Below are 19,134 nucleotides of genomic sequence, written 5' to 3'. Positions count from 1 at the left end.
CATATACGTGACAAGGGAGAAAATCAAATTTCCATATGGCCATAATTCCGCTGGCCCGTAAAAGAAAATAAAATACTTACCTTATAATCTATTTGGAACATCTGTGCATCCCAGTATGGCGCTGTAGGATATTTGTCTATATATAGCTGTGATTTTATTGGCCAGCATCCTTTTGTGTTTATTACCTTTTTCTTTAATTAAAAAATATGGGCCAATGTTTCAAACGATTTCTGTTTTACTACTCGCACATTCATTCATGTTGCTTTCTCGTGCTGTTCCGTGGCCACGTATAAAGATACTTTACTTGTTTAAAAACAAAACTTTGTGTGCCTGGACAGTACAATATGCTGGTTTTTATTATTTTGTTAATGATCGTATTTTTTCAGTTTTAGAATGAACGCGACGACGACCTACACAGGTGCAACGAGCACTCTGGCTGGAATTATTGGCATCGAGGATAAAGCGGAAAACTCCTTGGACGGTGACTTTGATATTTCTCCGGTCACTTTATCCTCCGCATGGTCCAGAGTAGCGAGACTTCTTTTGTTAGCATCAATGGCTGTGGGCGGCAGTGTTGGTAACGTTTTCATGATCTCTGCGGTGGTGGTAGAAGATCAACTTAAGAAACGAGGTATTGTTAGCATCTGTTTCTAATGTTTCGTAATTTTAAAATCAACTCATCTAAGGACTACCATTTTTCTTTTGTTATGGCTAAATTAATTGATTTTTGGAACCAATCTAATGAAAAGATCTAATTGAAAAGAAAAAGAAGCTTCTTATTCCAATAGAATTGAAATATTATAGATTATAATAAAACACACACATGGGAACATCACATACAGTGTTATCTTACAATTATAGCAACACGTGGACTAGATCTTGTGCGATTTACTCATGTATATATTATAACTATTTAATTAACTTTTAATAATCAATAATTAAATGTGAGAATAAAATAATAATTAACGGCTGTATATAACGATTCTTACATTTTAATACTACGAAACTAAGACTATTTCTATCTCTGTGGTATAAAAATTATATTGTTTGCGGTGTATTGGTTAAATAACTTCCTTCGCCGCTTGATATTATAATTTGAGAAGCACCATAAACATATTGCTTATGTTAGCTCCAATGAATAACGTATCACAAGTAATGTAACCAAATATAGTTAATAATCGCATTGTTTAATAATAACAATGTGTGTGATATGTATTTGAGATTGTCAGAATATAAAAAATAATAATTCGTAAATATTGGAATGCTTACTAAATTACTAATACTAGAATATATTAATTGTTTCGATATTTGAAGAATTTATTTTATGAGAAATCATTAAATAATGTAAAGAGTGCAAAAATACGTATGTAATATTGTAAATCTTGGGATAATTCAGGGATCGATTCTGACGTCTGAAAATCGAGTTTTTTTATTATGAACGTAATTAGATAAAATACAAAAATAAACAACAATTGATATCCGTCTATAACAATAAATAACAATAAATTACATAAACGAGAAATAACAAGTTTTGTACAATGTTTACCTGAAAATCGAAAATCGATTTTCAACGTCCTGAGCTACCGATCTTTCTCCGTCAGTCTTCAAAATTTTAAATAACTATTCTGTAATCTAGGAAGTTTACACGTATATAATCGGAATATTTTTATAGAACAGCAAAAGCTCTTGAATGAATTCCCTGAATTCTCAATTTAATGATAAACGTTGTAAATTTGGAATTTTAGAATTTGTGGAAGATCTATCTCTGAGAAACGAAAGTTACGTAGCAACTTAATATTTCCCTCTGATCATGTAGTCGATTATTGGCAACAAGCATCGTATCCCATAGAGAAGATGAAAAAAGACCATAGAGAAGACCATGACACAATTCGAAAAGTTTCCTTATCCAAATTACAACTTTTCACGAGAGTTTCAATAATTTCTTTCCTTTATAGCTACTAGTCTATGTTTAACTTCTGTTCTTACCTTTTTCCTCATCCTTTCGCAAACTCTTAACGAGAAACACTTTCTCGAAAGATTTTCACCGATACTTCGTTACCCGTGTATACTGATACGAACGTAAATAATTCGAAGTTTCGTGCAGCCAAGGCGATTTAGCAGGAAAATTTTGTTCCGTTTCTGCTGCACTTTTATCGTGGCAATAAACTTCTTCTCTCCAACCCGTTTCATTAAAGGCCAATACCCATTGGGAACCGTAATTATCGGGCTGTTCCTAACTAAAAAACATCTTCCGATCGTCTATAACAATTTCGTGACTCCGCTGTGATAGTAGCAATTACAAGGTGCTTCGCGCAGCTAAGTGCGAGTATGCATTATACGTAATATCTTCAAAGTAGTTAAAAATAGAACAAAAGTTTAGAACAAAAAGTTAATGTTATATATTACTACGTTTCTGTTTTACTTTTATGTATTTTTTATTATTGATTTGGTTGCAAAATGTAACTGTACTTCTTTTTATTGATGAAACTGTATTTAGTACCTTTCTTGTATAAATTTATTTTCTAGGTCATTCTATACGATGAAACAGTATTAAATTAAATGATATAGCACTAAATAATTTATGAGATATTTCTTATTAAAAGGAAAATTTAAGTACTCAAGGAATCATGCACAAAATATTGTACAGTTATATTCAAGAAAAGACTATGAAGTTGTTCTTTGTAATTTTATTAATAAATAAAAATATATAAAAATAATACCGTACGAAGTATAAAGTATAATTTTCATTCGTAATAAAATACAATTTCGCTCTAAAGAAAAAAGCAATTGCATTTTGTAATCGTATTAACACTTTCATTACGGATTCGATTTTCATTACCTACAGTGCTATATATTCACAAATAATTTTCATACAATACCTATTTCTATATTATAAAGCTTTACATATGTATTTCATACGAACTGTTATGAAATAGTTTTTTACAATTTCGTGCTTTTTTATTTGTGCCTTACATTCGAATCAGTATCACGTACATAATGAAAAATGTGATATATGAACCCTAACAAAACACGAATGTGTTAATTAACAAAATGAAAATTAGTGCTGGTAAAAAAATAGTATTAAATGTCCTTCACTACTTTGATGAATTTATGAATTTATTTCTGTATTTAATTGTTTAAAAAAATGTAGCCGTATCTTGCTGCGTGAAACACTCTCTATATCGTGATGCGTAGTAACAAGAAAAAATCGGGCTTTTCCCCTGAAAATTCTACTTTATATCGACTTTTTTTAGTATCCAATCTCGCATGCATTCACGCGACGGTATTTAAATTGATCTATATCTTTCGTAAACGTAATTTGCTGAACAGGCTCATTTGTCCTAATTGAAAAGAATGGTCTTCATAAAAACAGCATCGACAAGCTGTTAAACATGATATAGTAAAATAACATTTTAATGTCGAAAATAACAGTATCATCTATCAAAGATTACTCGAGGTACAATTTTTTCGAATACGTATTTATTAAACTATTAAAGAATTTCTTGAACGATGTAAATAATTTATTATTAAATTAGTCAGCTATTCCGCGGCGAAGATTATGTAACTGGTATCCAAACAAAATTTTTAATTTTCGCTTGTTTCATCTTTACTTTCTTTTGAATTATGAATACTCATACTTAATGATATAAAAGTATATATTAATGTTCCCTTTATAGAATAAAACAATACAACTTTAAAAATGTACCTTACAAGAAGCTTAGAAACAAGAATAGTCCTTTATTTTTAAGAAAACAATAACTAGATTTAATCCTTTCTGTGGATATGTTTTGAATACTTTACACATTTTTATTATTATAGTCTTTGTTTATTTGTTTGAAATTATCATTACGTAACATAAATATGAATTAAATACAAATATACATAAAGTACACATATACAGGATATATATATATAAATTTTTTCATAAGATGATTTGACAAACTTTATTTTCTTGAAAATAAAACCTTAAGAGGAAAAATTTTATTTCACATTTTTGGCTTATTTTCGCATGTAAAATAACATCCTGCAGATGCTTATTCATACCTAGCCAGTGTTTAGCCAAATTTAAGTATACTTGACAAATTTCCAAACTTGATTTTCTCAGAAACGAATGAACAAATTGTATTCTATATTTTCGATTTATTTTTTCACGTAAAATCACGCTTTATCGGGTTGTACTACCACTTACAGGACACTATATATAAATGTAATAAATAATATAATTTAACATACGTTTATGGTAAATGAAATCTTATTGTTTGCATATTTCTAGTTACAAAACTTATACTTTTTATCTACTTAAGTTACTTAACTTACTTAGCTTATTCATTAAAGTTACGTAATTTTAAATGTCACACTAATATATAGAATATATGGTGTTTCATATATAAGCAATTAGATATATTGAGTATACATAAATTTAACGAAAAAAGATCTCTCTTACATGTTTTGTCTCCAGGACCTCTTCTTCTTATTATTTCTGTTGTTGATAGACTTGTATAGATAGATAGATTTCTTTGGTAAAATTCTCCCCTTTGTTGCTGTTACTTCGTCGTCGTGCTACTTTTTCTATCTCTTTTAAATATTCCTTTAATATTTCACTATCTGTCTCTCGCCTTATCTTCTTTTCAAATGCTACTGCTCTTCTGCCTGTTTCTACTCTAATTTTGTTTCTGTTTATTTCATTCTCTATTATGTATCTTGGAATGTTCCAATCAAACCCTAATATCTATTTTAAATACTTATCCTGACTAATACATATCAGCTCCAACCTACTTTGCACTTTCCATATCCCTACTCCATACAGCATACTTTTTTGAGTCAAATAACGTAATCCTTCTTTTTAAGTCGCTCTTGTATTTCCTTTGCCCAATTTCCTAGACCCATTTCATTGCTATACTGGCTCTTCTCTTGACCACTTCTTGTATCTGCCGATCATCATCTGGATTTTGTTTCAAGATATATCTTAGATTCTAGATACTTCAATTCTTTTACTGGCTCCAGCTCTCTTCCTTCCCATGACCATTTTTCTACTTTTCTCCTCCCTCTAGTTTCTCCAAGAACTATCATGTTGGACATCTTCGCATTTGGCACATGGTTTCTCTTTTTCCATCCTCTTCCTTTCTCAAATCCTCCTCTAAATTTGCGATGTAAATCGCGAACAAGATTGGACTTATATGAAGAGACATGCTGCAGAATTAAACAAGAAGGCACAGAAAAATTCTGGATACGTTTGAGGCAAAGATGCGTAATAAGTCCGATTTCCTTTATTCTTTCTATCCGCCGGTTGTGTATCTTTTTCTTCCTCTTCATTTTCCACAACTTTTTCCCATTTACTGTGTCGAAGGCTGTCTTTGGATCGAAGAAGAAGCCTTAGAACTTTTCTCCTTTCTCTGTATTTGTTTCCTATCGTGTGTCTTAATATACATGTATATGTATGTTATCCATCGTGATTCGTCCTCCTCTGAATCCCGTTTGTGTTTCTGGCAGTATTTTCTTTCTCTCTATTTACCTCTTTCCGTAGCCTTTCCTTTAGCACCATTGCGTAGGTCTTATATACTATATTCTGTATATTATCCTTCTACAGTTGCCTACTTTGTGTGTTATTTCTCCTTCTCTCCAGTCTTTCGGAAAGCCTTGCCCATTCTATACTTTTTTTTATTATTTCTTTTAGTTCCCTTCAAACTTCTCCTTTGTAATTATCCATACTTTATTTTTTATCTCGCCTCTGCCTGCTGCTTCCCTTCTCTTTGATCTTTCTATCTGATGTTCTACTTCTCTGTCGTCCAATTCTTCTGTATGCCCCTCGTTTGTCTTGATCGTTCTCTATTCGACTTCTGGTTTTTCTTCGCCTCCTTGTAACAAATTTTTGAAATGTTATTTCCACTCTTCCATCTTTATTCGGGCACATACCTCTTATCTCTTCTTCCTTCCCCCATTAACATTACATGCCCATATTTCTACCTCTGTTCTACAACTCTTTACCTCTTCTATTTCTTCTTCTGTTTTTCATTCTTCTTTTTCTTTACACAGTGTTTTATACTTTCTTCTCTTCTTATGATACTCTGTTATACTTGTTTTTGTTTCTGACCTTCCTCAGACATATTTTCAGTGCTTTTTCACTTTCCAGCATTCCTTATTCTTCCTTGTTCCACGTTGTGCTTTCTTATTTCGTTTATTCGTGTTGCTTTCCTCATTACCATTTTCAGTCCTTTTTAATCGTCTCTTAATTCACTTTCCGGCAACTTCGAGTTTTGTATCTCTTCTTTGTATCTTTTTGTTCCTTCTTTTATCCAATCCTGTATTTATATTTTCTCCTGTACTTCTCTCTGATTTGCTCTGCCTCTGTATCTCCTACACTCGTAATTGCTTCTGTTGGTAGATAATCCGATTTTAACCTGTTATTGTAAAGAAGGTGATTCTGTGCCAACCCTTCGTATTCACCATCACGTAATCTATCACTGTTTTTCCTTCCCCGTCACCTCCCATATTCCCATTTAATATAGACCAACCTCTATTAACCCCATGGAGTGAACTTAAACTAAGAATTAATGATTGAGAATATTTACCTATAAGACATAAACATCAATGAAATCATGAAGTATTTTCTCTGGAGTCGTTACAGTTATCTTTAGTTGAAGATTTTTAATATTTATTCATTTAATGTTACCTCATTACGACATTAAGTAAACATAAATTGTGCCATATTTTGGAGGAAAGTCGAAAATTACTTAGCTATTTTGAAGAAGATCACAATTTAAAGTAGGTTGAAAGATTTGATAGATCGTCACATGAACTATACTATTTTTTGATTGTCTTATTTTCTGTAGAAATTTTACTGTTATTCATAGCTATGTATTTGGGATTATTTGTTGTTACGTTAAAATATTTTAAAAATTGTGCTATACATGAAAGTAACGATTATTGTATTTTTTATTTATTGTATTATTTAATACTTCAATACTTATAATTAATACTTAATGATATTATTGTATTACTTAAATGATTATTTTCACCATATATAGTTGGTTCATATGTTTTACATATGTTATAACTCTTTTCTAATCGTACAGTAAAAATACAAAACTATGGATGAATTTTTATGTCTTTAAACCATACAAGTGTACAGTTTCGAAATGTTTCATTATACAACATTTGAATTAATCATGCGTTTATAAGTTAAATCTTCGTGTACTAAAATAGCATACTTAACGTAAGTATCTACATTAGTTTGCGAATAACAACTTTGTTCGCAGCAACAAATAACTTTAACGCATGTACTACTAGTAATAGATATTGGATTAGTGAAGTTAATGAGAAATTAGTTTAGGAATACCAATCAAATTGTCTGTAAGGGTATATAACTTCTAATTTGCGGAATGGATCTGCATAATTTACTAGGTGGCTCAACACACTCATGTTTTATGCTATAATGTATTAATCTGTGTATATGGATCGAGACCGTGCATGATAATCTTATTTTCTGCACTTTATTTTGTAAATTTCTTACATAAAAATATTTCATTAAATTACATGCCTATTATGATTTACGATAACAATGTTATTATACAATTTTTTTATTGTATATTAGATCGTTGTGTGCACATTAGATTTAAATATACTAATAGCAAGATTAATTATTATGTTTAAGTTAATATTGCCATTAATATTAAATTTAAATGTATTTTCGAAATTTTTACAAATAACTAATTTTTATTTTCAATAATGTAAAATAATTTTCGTTCAGCGTGGAACTGTATTTGGTATTGAATAATTATTTATAAAAAATCTCCGGATGAAGTGAATAATGTTATGCTTAAATGTTCAATGTTGAGACATTATATGTATCATGCACATGTAAGGAGTAACAACGTCTATACGTCTGTCGACATCATTCTTTAAAAATATTTTTTAACAATCTCACATTTGTTCTCGACATCTTTGAAGTAAAATCAATTAAACAATTTTTTTTCAATATTCGTCACAGAGAATAGGAATCGTAGGAACCTTTACGCATTGAACGTGTTAATAGCATAGATACATGATTAGAGATTCAAAAGATAAATACATAGTTCGATTTAATACCTGTGTATATATTTATATTTACTGTAATATAAGTAACGTATATTGTACAATTTTAATTTTGGTAAAATAATAAATTAATAAATAATAAATATAGATAGTAAGTAAATGTCAAATTGTTTATAGAATTCAGCGTACTGCTTATTTTATCCATCCATTATAAAAATATGAATTAAACTTCCAATTTCTAAAGTCAATATATTTAAATATCTCGCAGTGCTTATAACACAAAAAATGTGTTAATCGAATAAAATATGAACGAATAGAGTTTTATGTTATAAAATACCTCTAAATGAAAGTAAAGCAATCAAACACGTTTCATATAAATAACATATTCATGCAGAGTCGCAAATTATTTAAAATTTCCAAATAGCAAGACCTTCCAAAAGTGCTCACCATAAAATAAATTATTGAAAATGAGGATAATAAAATTTAGATGAAAATAGATCAAAACGAATTATCAAAAAATCGCTTATATTTGATTTAGTCAAACTTTTCATCATATGATTACTATGTCCTATGTGAAATGTAAAAGTGTGACAATACTTATACATATAAAAGTACATGCTATGTACTGTGAGCATGAATATTCAACAACATTATAATAATTACTTTTGATTACTTCATTGCTACTTGAATGCATATCAATCGTATGATACTCTCAGAATTCATCTAACAATTAACTAATACAGTAATCCATTTTAATTAACTCCAAACTATATTCTCTTGTTCCAGGAAATGCGTTTCTAGTGAACGTTGCATTGGCAGATCTATTAGTAACAGGCCTTGTAATACCGGTATCAGTGATTGTGATCCTGGCAGGACATGAAGAGTCATTAAGCACATGCCGATTTGAATGTACTCTCGAGGCACTTTGCTTCCTCGTGACGGTGTTGACGTTGGCCACTATAGCTGCAGAAAATTATACTCGTTTGTGTTTACCACCCGAAAGGTAAGGACTATAACTCATACTATACTTGACTACAATTCAACGTACGAATCATTGTTTTTGATCAATTTTAATTTTAACCCATTGACATATGATTTTCTCACGTTAACGTTTTCTCTGCTAAATGTTCCTGCGTAAATCATTTTTTCACAATCAAAATTACCATTTATTGCTATTAATAATCCATGAAAAATCTTTTCCAACTGCTCAAAAAGCATTCGGCCCTGGAAACGTTAAGCATTGAATTCTTGAACTGCTAAAATCCGAATTAGTAAGGGACAACCACAATGTCTCAAACTGTCTGGCAAATAAATGTACAGTAGCTAAATGGCAAATAAATGTATTCGAACACTTGTAGAAACCTTTTATAAATGCATGTGTTATACAAAACATTTTGCTTCGTTAGCATTGTTATGAAACTCGTGTATTATGATTATATTGCTGAACTTTAAAACGAATCTGAATTGTATATAAAAGCTATAAGATATTTGGTACAAATATATTTCGCAGGGTATATTTAAACAAACAATTATGCATTATATTAATAAGCTTCGGTATTCAATGTGACCATTTTTTAATCGTATGTTTAAGATGACTACTTATGCTCTACATTAACTTTTTACTAAATACATATTTGCAGTGAATATCTTATAATTTTTACATACATTTTTACATTGGTTTGACTTTTACCAATATAATCATGTCAGTAGCGTTTCATCAGTGCTAATGGAATTTATATAATACATACAACATAAATATAATCTTTCTGTGGCACGTGTCCAGAGGTTTTCACGAGACACTGTATATGCCAATGGGTTAATGATAATTGTAATAATGCTGCAGCCGAAATAGAAATTGCGAATGTGCACGTTTCAAGAGCGAAACGTTTATGCGAAGTTCAACAAAATAAAAATGTAACAGACAAGAAAGGAAAAAAAGGAACCATGTGCTAGCGATATTTATTGGATCTATTACATCAAAATATCATCGATTTTCCAAACATTTAAATTTTAACGCTTAATTCCTGAATGCAAAATCTGAGTATTTTTAAACAAATTGTTTGTATATATTTTCCAGTCAAAAATCTCCAGAAGTTCTATATGCGTAGAGATAAAAGTTAAAACCACTAAAATAATATTTAGTTGAATAATTCTTTGATTACATGCACATAATAAGAAATAAAGGAATGGAAGGTAACGGTATGGATGAAAAAGTAATTCTTTCTTTAATATAAATCAAGAACGATTTTCAATTTTTGCTTCTCTCTTTGCTTTGTTTCGTTTTATCGTTAACGTAATACATCTTGTTACGTAAATCCTAGATATTTTAGTTCAGAAGAAAAGGGTACCTAAAGAGTAGTCATTGTAATGTTGAGAATCAAATAAATCCTTGATTTCTATGAACGATTCTAATTAATGCTGAAAAACTAAAAGCCAACCCCCTTAATGTAATCGCATTGTAATCCGATTACTCGTTAATCCGATTAGTTCGCGATCCAAGCACAATCAGTTTGGGACGTAACAAACGTCACTTCACGCAAATTAGGGACTTGCAATACTGATCAATGATATCGAAATAATTTTAATACGTAGAAATAAGTTTCGCTATAATCTAGAATTTCGGGTTTTATTAATAGATAATTTATAAAATCCTATTATTAAATTCTTTGACATAATGATTTGAGAATCATTATCAATAGAAGATGTTCTAAGGACGTGGATATTGCATTGCTGTCGTAAAAATCATGAAATATATTATTGATTCGTCGATACAAATTTACAGAGATATTTATTTTAATATTGTACGTTAGTTTCTTTAAAATTATCTTTCCATTTTAATTCAAGTATAATAATGTCAATATTTTTAATTATTTCTGTTTCGATTAGTTTAGAACTTATTTCGTGGGGGAAGGGTACTCAATTTTTATTTTTACGATAACCTCATTTTATAATTTTACATTTATATAATTTAACCTAATTTTACATAATTACAATTACAGAAGAATTGAAAGTAATAACATCTTTTATTTACAATGATTTTCAATAATCTCTAAATTTTATTTCTATTCTCACTTTAATAATATCGTGTATTCTCTAATAATATTTTACAAATTCTACGATACAAATTTAACGAATAATAAATTCCCTCTACTCAAACTTTAATTATGGTAATTCGTGCAAATGTAAATACATTTAGATGAAAAAAGGTGTAACAAAAGTTGCATGACAGCGTTTCTTTCTTCTGTTGCACTTATTACTTATTAGAAAAATTTTTTCACTTTTTTCGAATTTCTCTTTTATTATATTGCTGCCCTAATAGCTGCTGCTGCTAATAATTAGCTGTCCAAGATACAAACGCGGCTATTAGTGAGCAGCACGTAATTTATGACACATCACTAATGAGCACAAATAATTATTTAGAACCGAAAGAATTCAGATCATAATGATATCCACAATTTCTTAATTATTTATGACAAATATCAAGTAGCAATTATAGAATAATAGATATGTCTTTATTAATAACCTAATTAAATGGGTGGAATCTTTTCATAAAAATAAAAGAAATTAAATAAACAAAATTTTACACGAATTGCATATTATATGAATTTGCAAATTAGGCAAATTTCGAGAATATTTCTTCTTCGACAAAAAAGAAAAAACAAATTTGCCGTAATAAAATAAATTAGAATCAATTACGAAATTCGTCTTAAAGGTATAAACTAATTAATAGTATCTGAAATAAATTAAATGATAAATGTAAATAATAGATTAGCAATTAACAATATATCATTTAATAAATACATTTCATGTTTTATTTCTAATTAAATGTTTTTAAGAGTTATCTATAATATATTCTATTACTATTTAACAAATACGAATAATTATCCATCACAGTAAATTTTTTTCAATTTCCTCGGTAATATTAGAAGAGAAAATATATATTTTATAAGTATCTCACAACTTCTCTAAAATGTAATACAAATTCTTAATAGTTCTATTGAGAAATTTTTAGGCAATTTTTTCAAGCAAACTACCGTTATCTTTTTCATTGCAAAAAATATTTCACATTATAATTTATTATAGTAATCTGGAATCGCTAGGAATAGAAACTATGAACATAGATTCTATTTCCGATAAATTTAAAAAATTACAATTATTTAAATAATTATGGAACGTATTTCTCTATTTATGCGATATAAACATTAAACACAGAAGGGACTTTCAAAATTTCCGATTTCTAAAACATTGCAAGTTTGCAGAAGACTTCAAGTACGACGTACGTTCAATAGTACTTTGCATAATCCAAAAATCGTGGATACCATTACGATGTACGTCCTATATACTCTTTAAAGTTCAATCTTTACTCTTTTAAAGTTCGAAAGCAGTCACACAAAGCACACAAGGTATATGAAACGTTTACAATTCAAAGGGACGAAAGATTGTTTAAAAAAGAGCTATTGTTCTTACAGTAAAGAGGAATGCGGCAATAGCAATTGTTCCTTTGCATTCGCTTTATCTTTTGCTTCGCTAAACACTAGCAGGGAGAGAATCGACCGTAATTTTGAGTACTATTGTTGCCAACAACAATGCGGCCACAAGGGATTAAAATGCTTTCCAAGTAAAGCTTATACCTGCACGTATAGCCATGCCGTGGATAGTTAGATCTACGAACGATCCAGTTGCATGCATTCGCTTAACGATCAAGAATAGATGCACGATCCTTTCAGACTTTCGTATAAAAAAGTGATAGAAATTTATCGTTTCTACTTTCGAATTTCCGAGAAAGTTTGGAATTTTTTCAAATTTATGTTCAAAAGGGAATTGCGAGGATTCCGTTGCTTCGTTGCACAGGCTACTCGCCCTAGAGAAGTACGATAATACTCGACTTGTTCATAGCTTTCATATTGTATCTTCGTGAAAAAAATAGGTACAGCTGCCATTTTCAGTGAATACGGATTTTTTTAAATAATGCTCAACTGCGTATAGTTGGTTATTGTTATGTAGGTCTCTATTTTAGGGAACAGGAATCTTCTCCGGTATACGTTTACAAGAATCGATAACAGTATTTTCGAACTACCAGTAGGTACATGGAGCACGTAAATTCTGCTTGATCAGGTTTTATGAAGATCTGATTTTGAGAGATTTACGATATCTCTTTTGAGGTAGATATATTATACTATCGTACGGGAAGAACAATGTTTGAGAAGTTACTCGTGCAGCATGTTCAGCAATTCATTCTTTGCCTTGTCATCACCCATATTTAAAATTAATATCGTAATAGATCGCGTATTGAAAACGTGAGCAAAAAAGACAACGATAAATTTTCCGTATCCTTCCATTCAGCTATTTTTGTACATTTATTTTTATTTATCATTTGATGATTGATATAGGTATTTTAATCCATTAAAGACCAATATTACGTTAATGGAATTAATTTTATATGTAAATTTTTCAATTAATTTATATCATCGAATTCTATATTTTATTTTTATGTAATTATTATAGTCATCAGACCTTATAGAACTCTTCTATCACTTGACGAATTCTTTTTCTATAAATTTATCAATTGTTGAATCATAAGGGTGATTAAAAATCCTCCCGAACTGATAGAACAATTTCAAATTAATACAACCAGTAATATTTAGGTAGCAAATGTATGCATGTACTTAATATTACCTATATATTGTAAACAATTAAATATATTATTGCTATGTTTTCTAACAAATAATTGAAATTTATAGCATATAGATTTCATAAAAATGTAATCAACAAACAAACAACAAATCGACTAAAGTCTTTTGATTCATACAACTGGTGGTATAGATCTTACAATTTTATGAAGTTTTAGAGAAATTAAACCCTTCGACCCTGTCCAGATACATATTCCAGTGAATTGTTGTGATCCTCTGAATTTTTGTGAAAAAATAAATGCCACATATGTGCTTTATTATATTCTTTATTATTTAATCTGATTATATACTACTATCTTTGAGTAATTGAGTAGTTGAGTACGCTACACCTTATGAGAATAAGCAACCTAGTAATGTGCTAAATAGTTTTTATTTAGGTATGATATGTGGCTGAGAGCTACAATGATAGTAATCGCGTTTAGTAGATAGTAAATACATAAACTGAACAATCTTGTGAAATTTTTTATGGCATCCCTTCAATTTATAGTACAATATAACTATGTTTTGCTTGAAAAGTTTTTAAATTATTGTGTTTCTATTCATTTGATTGAGCAGAGAATTGCCTATGCGTTTTCGGGACACATAGGTGTCCCATTAGGTATTTTCATTCTTATTCTTGAATATTTATATCGCTATTTATATCAATATTTATCAGTATTTATGTCGCTATAATCTTAAAAAGGCTATTCTTATTAAATCATGAAAATTCTTTTTGTATTTTTAATTTGTGTAGTGAAATTCTATAAAATATCTATTATTTCAATATACATTTTATATCTTGATAAAATATTAGATTGTTCAAAACGATTCATAGGGAAAGTTAAGAAAGATGTAACTAAAATTAGACTTTTTGCTACGTATAACATCACGAGTCCTTCCTTGAGAAATTTTTCTTGTTCGGTAATAAATTTCATCATATAGCTTCTACAGCTTTTTACAGTACTTAATTTCTTAACTATGGCTGTAATAATGCTTATGGAATAAGCTTTGTAACATCCAGTAAGACTATACTAGATTCAGTGAATGATATAGATGAACACTCCAGTTCTAATACAAAATTTCTTGGATATATGTATAATTTAACATTGTATTATTAATAAACCTGTTTTATCAATGAATTTTCAGTGTTCCTGTTCAATATTCAACTAAGAGCAAGTTCAGACATTTTAGTATTTGATAGAAATTAAAAAAAAAATGCTACAAACTTTTCAAACAGCCCAATAATATATTGTAAATTGCTTTACCCTCATTTTGTATCAATAATGTTTTTTGAAGTATTGGTCCATTGCTTGGTTCTTAATGAATTACATTGGATATTATTCTCCAATGTTACTAATAATTGCATATGAAGTAATTTTGCAAATTGCAAACTATTTTATATTTTTAATTGACTTACGTTAACTCAATTAATAAATACTTACGAATTAACGCTCTGAATATTTTCTTTAAAGGCTGGAAACTTTTCAAACAGCCCAATAATATATTGTAAATTGCTTTACCTTCATTTTGTATCAATAATGTTTTTTGAAGCATTGGTCCATTGCTTGGTTCTTAATGAATTACATTGGATATTATTCTCCAATGTTACTAATAATTGCATATGAAGTAATTTTGCAAATTGCAAACTATTTTATATTTTTAATTGACTTACGTTAACTCAATTAATAAATACTTACGAATTAACGCTGTGAATATTTTCTTTAAAGGCTAGGATTAAACCACAAAGCATAGGGACCATAATCACTATTTTAGCTGGTTCGTTAACACGTCAATACAGAATTCAGCGAGCTTTTAGTGCAGACACCTTTGAATTGGGATCGTAAATACGCTATTGTTCTCTGGGCTGGTAATGCAGAATAGTAACGAACACAAATTTTCCTGTTTTTTTAGGAAATTAGATCACACGATCATCTTCCAAATACATTCTGTGAATGTAATGAGTGATAAAAAATATGACGATTAAATTACGTCATATGTGCAATATGTCAATAATAAAATACTGTAGTACAAATTACTTATAAAAATTGGAAAAATTACATAAAAAGAGAGACAAAACTATATATACCTGTATTATATCCTTATTTTATGAATAAACATTAATATATCAAATTGTCTTTTTAACATACTATACTTTAAGGTAAGAAAAAAATATGAAACTAATTACAATGTATAGTCGTGTTTCACGAAAGTATGCGACAACTTACCAAAACGTTGTCTGTATCATTTATATTATACAAGAAGTTCTGTATACAACATACAACGCGAGAAAATTATCATCATTAGTAAATTTTGAAACAAATCCAATAATGTATCCAGAAGTTACGAGATATCTATTGCAAACACACACTTCACAAAAATCACAAAATTATTTAAACGGTCAATTATCTATTAGACTAATAGACGTCAATATTTAGTGTGAGCAACTTTAGTACAAATTATTATTATATGTTTGAAGCAACTATATATACTATATTCTAATTTTTAGTTATTATTAATCTATATTTGCAGCAAAGATTTTGTAACCTCTATGTATATCTTTAGGATGGTCCAAAATTTTATAAATATAATTGTAATCATCGTATGTAAGTCAAATGTTGTTGTTTAATGTCTTATGTATCTTCTTTCTTTTTCTTTGTGGCTTTGACAAATATATATTTTATATATATATATATTAATAATATAATATATTTAATGTAATATATAAAATATTATATATTTAATATATATATAAGTATATAAAATACTCCTCTTTTGGAATGCTGTTGAGGATTACTCTTATGTGTTTATATGTCGATTTTACGTCCCCAAATCGGTTTGCCTTCAAAACTTAGTTTTCCCTTAATTTTAATTTTGGAAGCAGAAAGTAGTCGGCGTAAGACAGTTCCGGAAAGTACGGAGAACGATGCATTGCCAAGGCCAATCTTTTCGCCAAAAATGTCGTTAAAATGAGAGATTATTGAAGATACATTGTCCCATCCTTCACGTCATTGTGCAAAGATTTACGACCATTTTTAAAATACTTGTACCACTCAAATACTTTACTAACATCAGCAAGCATTGTCTTACGCTTTTTTCATCATTTAAAATGTTTCCGTGGGAGTTTTACCAAATTTACAACAAAACGTAATTGAATGTCCTTATTCCATTTCAAGAAGAGTGACAACGCAGTAAACTTTGTTTATCGTAAACAAGACATATAATCAAATGACTGTCTGAAAGTTAATGAAATTAACATAGAGCAGGAACGTATATTATCATTAGGTATTACAATTATTATTATAATTCTATTTGACAATTGAAAATGGCACTACTAACATTTTAACTTTTTATTATAGTAATTAATGAACCAGACAAACCCCTTCCGTCTCCGATTTTTGTTAATTGTATTCGTTATTCAATATACCGCTAATATTTAAAAATTATATATATATATATATATACCTACTCAGAAAAATCTCTTATGACAAGTATCCAAAGACCTTCGTGAGTCATTGTAGATAAGGAAGTATTTAAAAAGTTATTAACTTAATTCAGTATTCAAATAGCTATTTTAGAAATATAAAAATTTCAACGTTATTGTTAGCGTAAATCACCATAATTATTAAGATTCTGCACATTCTACACATAATGAAAATCCATCTGTATTTGTAATACCTATTTCCAAAAAGAGTCACTTGTTCCGTTACGCAAAAGACACTCTGCATAGGCGAACAATTTGCACATGGAAATTAGTGGCAAAATGGCATGATATTTCATCATCGTCCATACAGCAATCGAAGCGACAAATGGATTCGGTCACAGTCAAGTTACGCCCGGATAGAAAGCTATTCCCACCAGTGCTATGCCTCGGATCTCTTTTGACACTTTGACTTTGATGTGGATCTGCTTTGCAGTTCCCTACCAATGTCACGATTGAGTTCCTAATTTCACATTCTATGGCACGTTCCCGTAGTTTAACAGCGTGAAATTCGTTGCTGACAGAGTTCCGGAGCCCCTATCTACTGCAATGTGTGAGAAGACTCAAAGCTTTTGCATTAGATAACGACTTTATCCTTAGTCGATCTGTGGAATACTTGAGATTCCACACATATTTCTGTGTGTCTCAAATTCCACGATAATGCTCTGTGCATTCTTGTCTCAAATTTGCGTGTACCTAAGATCCATTAATTTTCATCGATATTTTCCTTTTTCTTATTTAATAACTATTTCTTCGGTCAAGAAATAGTTGAAGGTTTCAAAAATACAAAATAGTATTAGACAGAGATTATGACTTTAAACATGATTAAAATGATGTGTTAACATATCCATGTACACATATTAATATATCCATATTTTAATTTGTATAGCATTTAGTACATGAATACTGAAGTATATGTATAAGTACATTTACTGGAATAATTTGCGATGCAAAATTAAGATTATATTAGCAGCAGATTGCTGCATGAGTTTCACCAGAGTACATTATTATTATTTATTTTATTTACTTTTGTATCGGGCATGTTATATGAAACATTTTGATTTCATTAGCTCTATAACGAAATACGATTATTATGATAATGTTAATGAAAGAAATAAATCTGATAATACACATCATCGACCATAAGTGTTAGGACACTTATAAGAAATTAGGTAAATCTGAAAAATTCTTAGAAAATACTAAAAAAAATGTATATATATCCAATATTACAATAACCTCATCAGTTATATGTACAGTTATACGATATAATTAAATTAAGCATTCTCATCCATATTCATCACGTCTTTCCTAACTATTCCAATTAATTTAGATATTTATACTATTAACTTTTCGATGCTGTAAATAATTCTATAAATTGAATTCGGTTTGTAGACAGACTTCTGAGGTGTAAATATTAATCGGAATTTTCTATCCAGCTTACCACAGAAGTATTATAATGAAATTTAAATTAGGATATTACAAAACTGATGCTTTAACTCATTATTTTTCTATAACGTTTGCAAGTTTTTACTTGAAACCTTTATTATTTCTTTTAGATAGTTATCTTGTAGAAATTAAAAATTTTCATTTCCCTTATCACCTATCAATAAATCGATTTATTGTGAATGGAACTGGATACTTTTGAACGGAAGTGTACGTAAAAGTTACAAAATATTTGTAGCAAGCGTCAACACTTCACAAAAATCAACAAAGTATTTGAACGGTTAATTATTAATTATATTAGTAAGATACATTAGTGAGATCATCTTTAGTACTAAGTATATGTTTGGTAATTATTTACACGAGAGGATACTTCACCGATTTTTATGATCTTGAAATATATCGTCATGATCATGATTTGGAATAACTCTTCTATTAAAAAAAAAACTTCAATTAAATTTAGTGCCCACTTCGTTCTGGCAGATAGCTGATCGCATTTTTATATGACCAAACCTA

General features: G+C 29.3%; 1 protein-coding gene across 6 annotated transcripts in view; it reads left to right on the top strand.

Annotated features, from left to right (window-relative positions):
• The window catches only part of LOC139995157 (adenosine receptor A1), a 321,882-nt gene that overhangs the window by 299,905 nt on the left and 2,843 nt on the right, over positions 1 to 19,134 (top strand). For all 6 annotated transcript variants that reach the window (XM_072018397.1, XM_072018411.1, XM_072018387.1 and 3 more), the window contains 2 exons: positions 387 to 631; positions 8,818 to 9,034. In XM_072018397.1, coding sequence (XP_071874498.1) covers positions 394 to 631; positions 8,818 to 9,034 — 455 coding nt within the window. In that variant the 5' untranslated portion in view covers positions 387 to 393. The remainder of the gene's footprint in view (positions 1 to 386; positions 632 to 8,817; positions 9,035 to 19,134) is intronic.

Source organism: Bombus fervidus, chromosome 2 (assembly GCF_041682495.2).
Source record: "Bombus fervidus isolate BK054 chromosome 2, iyBomFerv1, whole genome shotgun sequence".
Lineage (NCBI taxonomy): Eukaryota > Metazoa > Arthropoda > Insecta > Hymenoptera > Apidae > Bombus > Bombus fervidus.
Note: the sequence above shows the minus strand (reverse complement) of the source record. Positions and strands in the feature narration are given on the sequence as shown.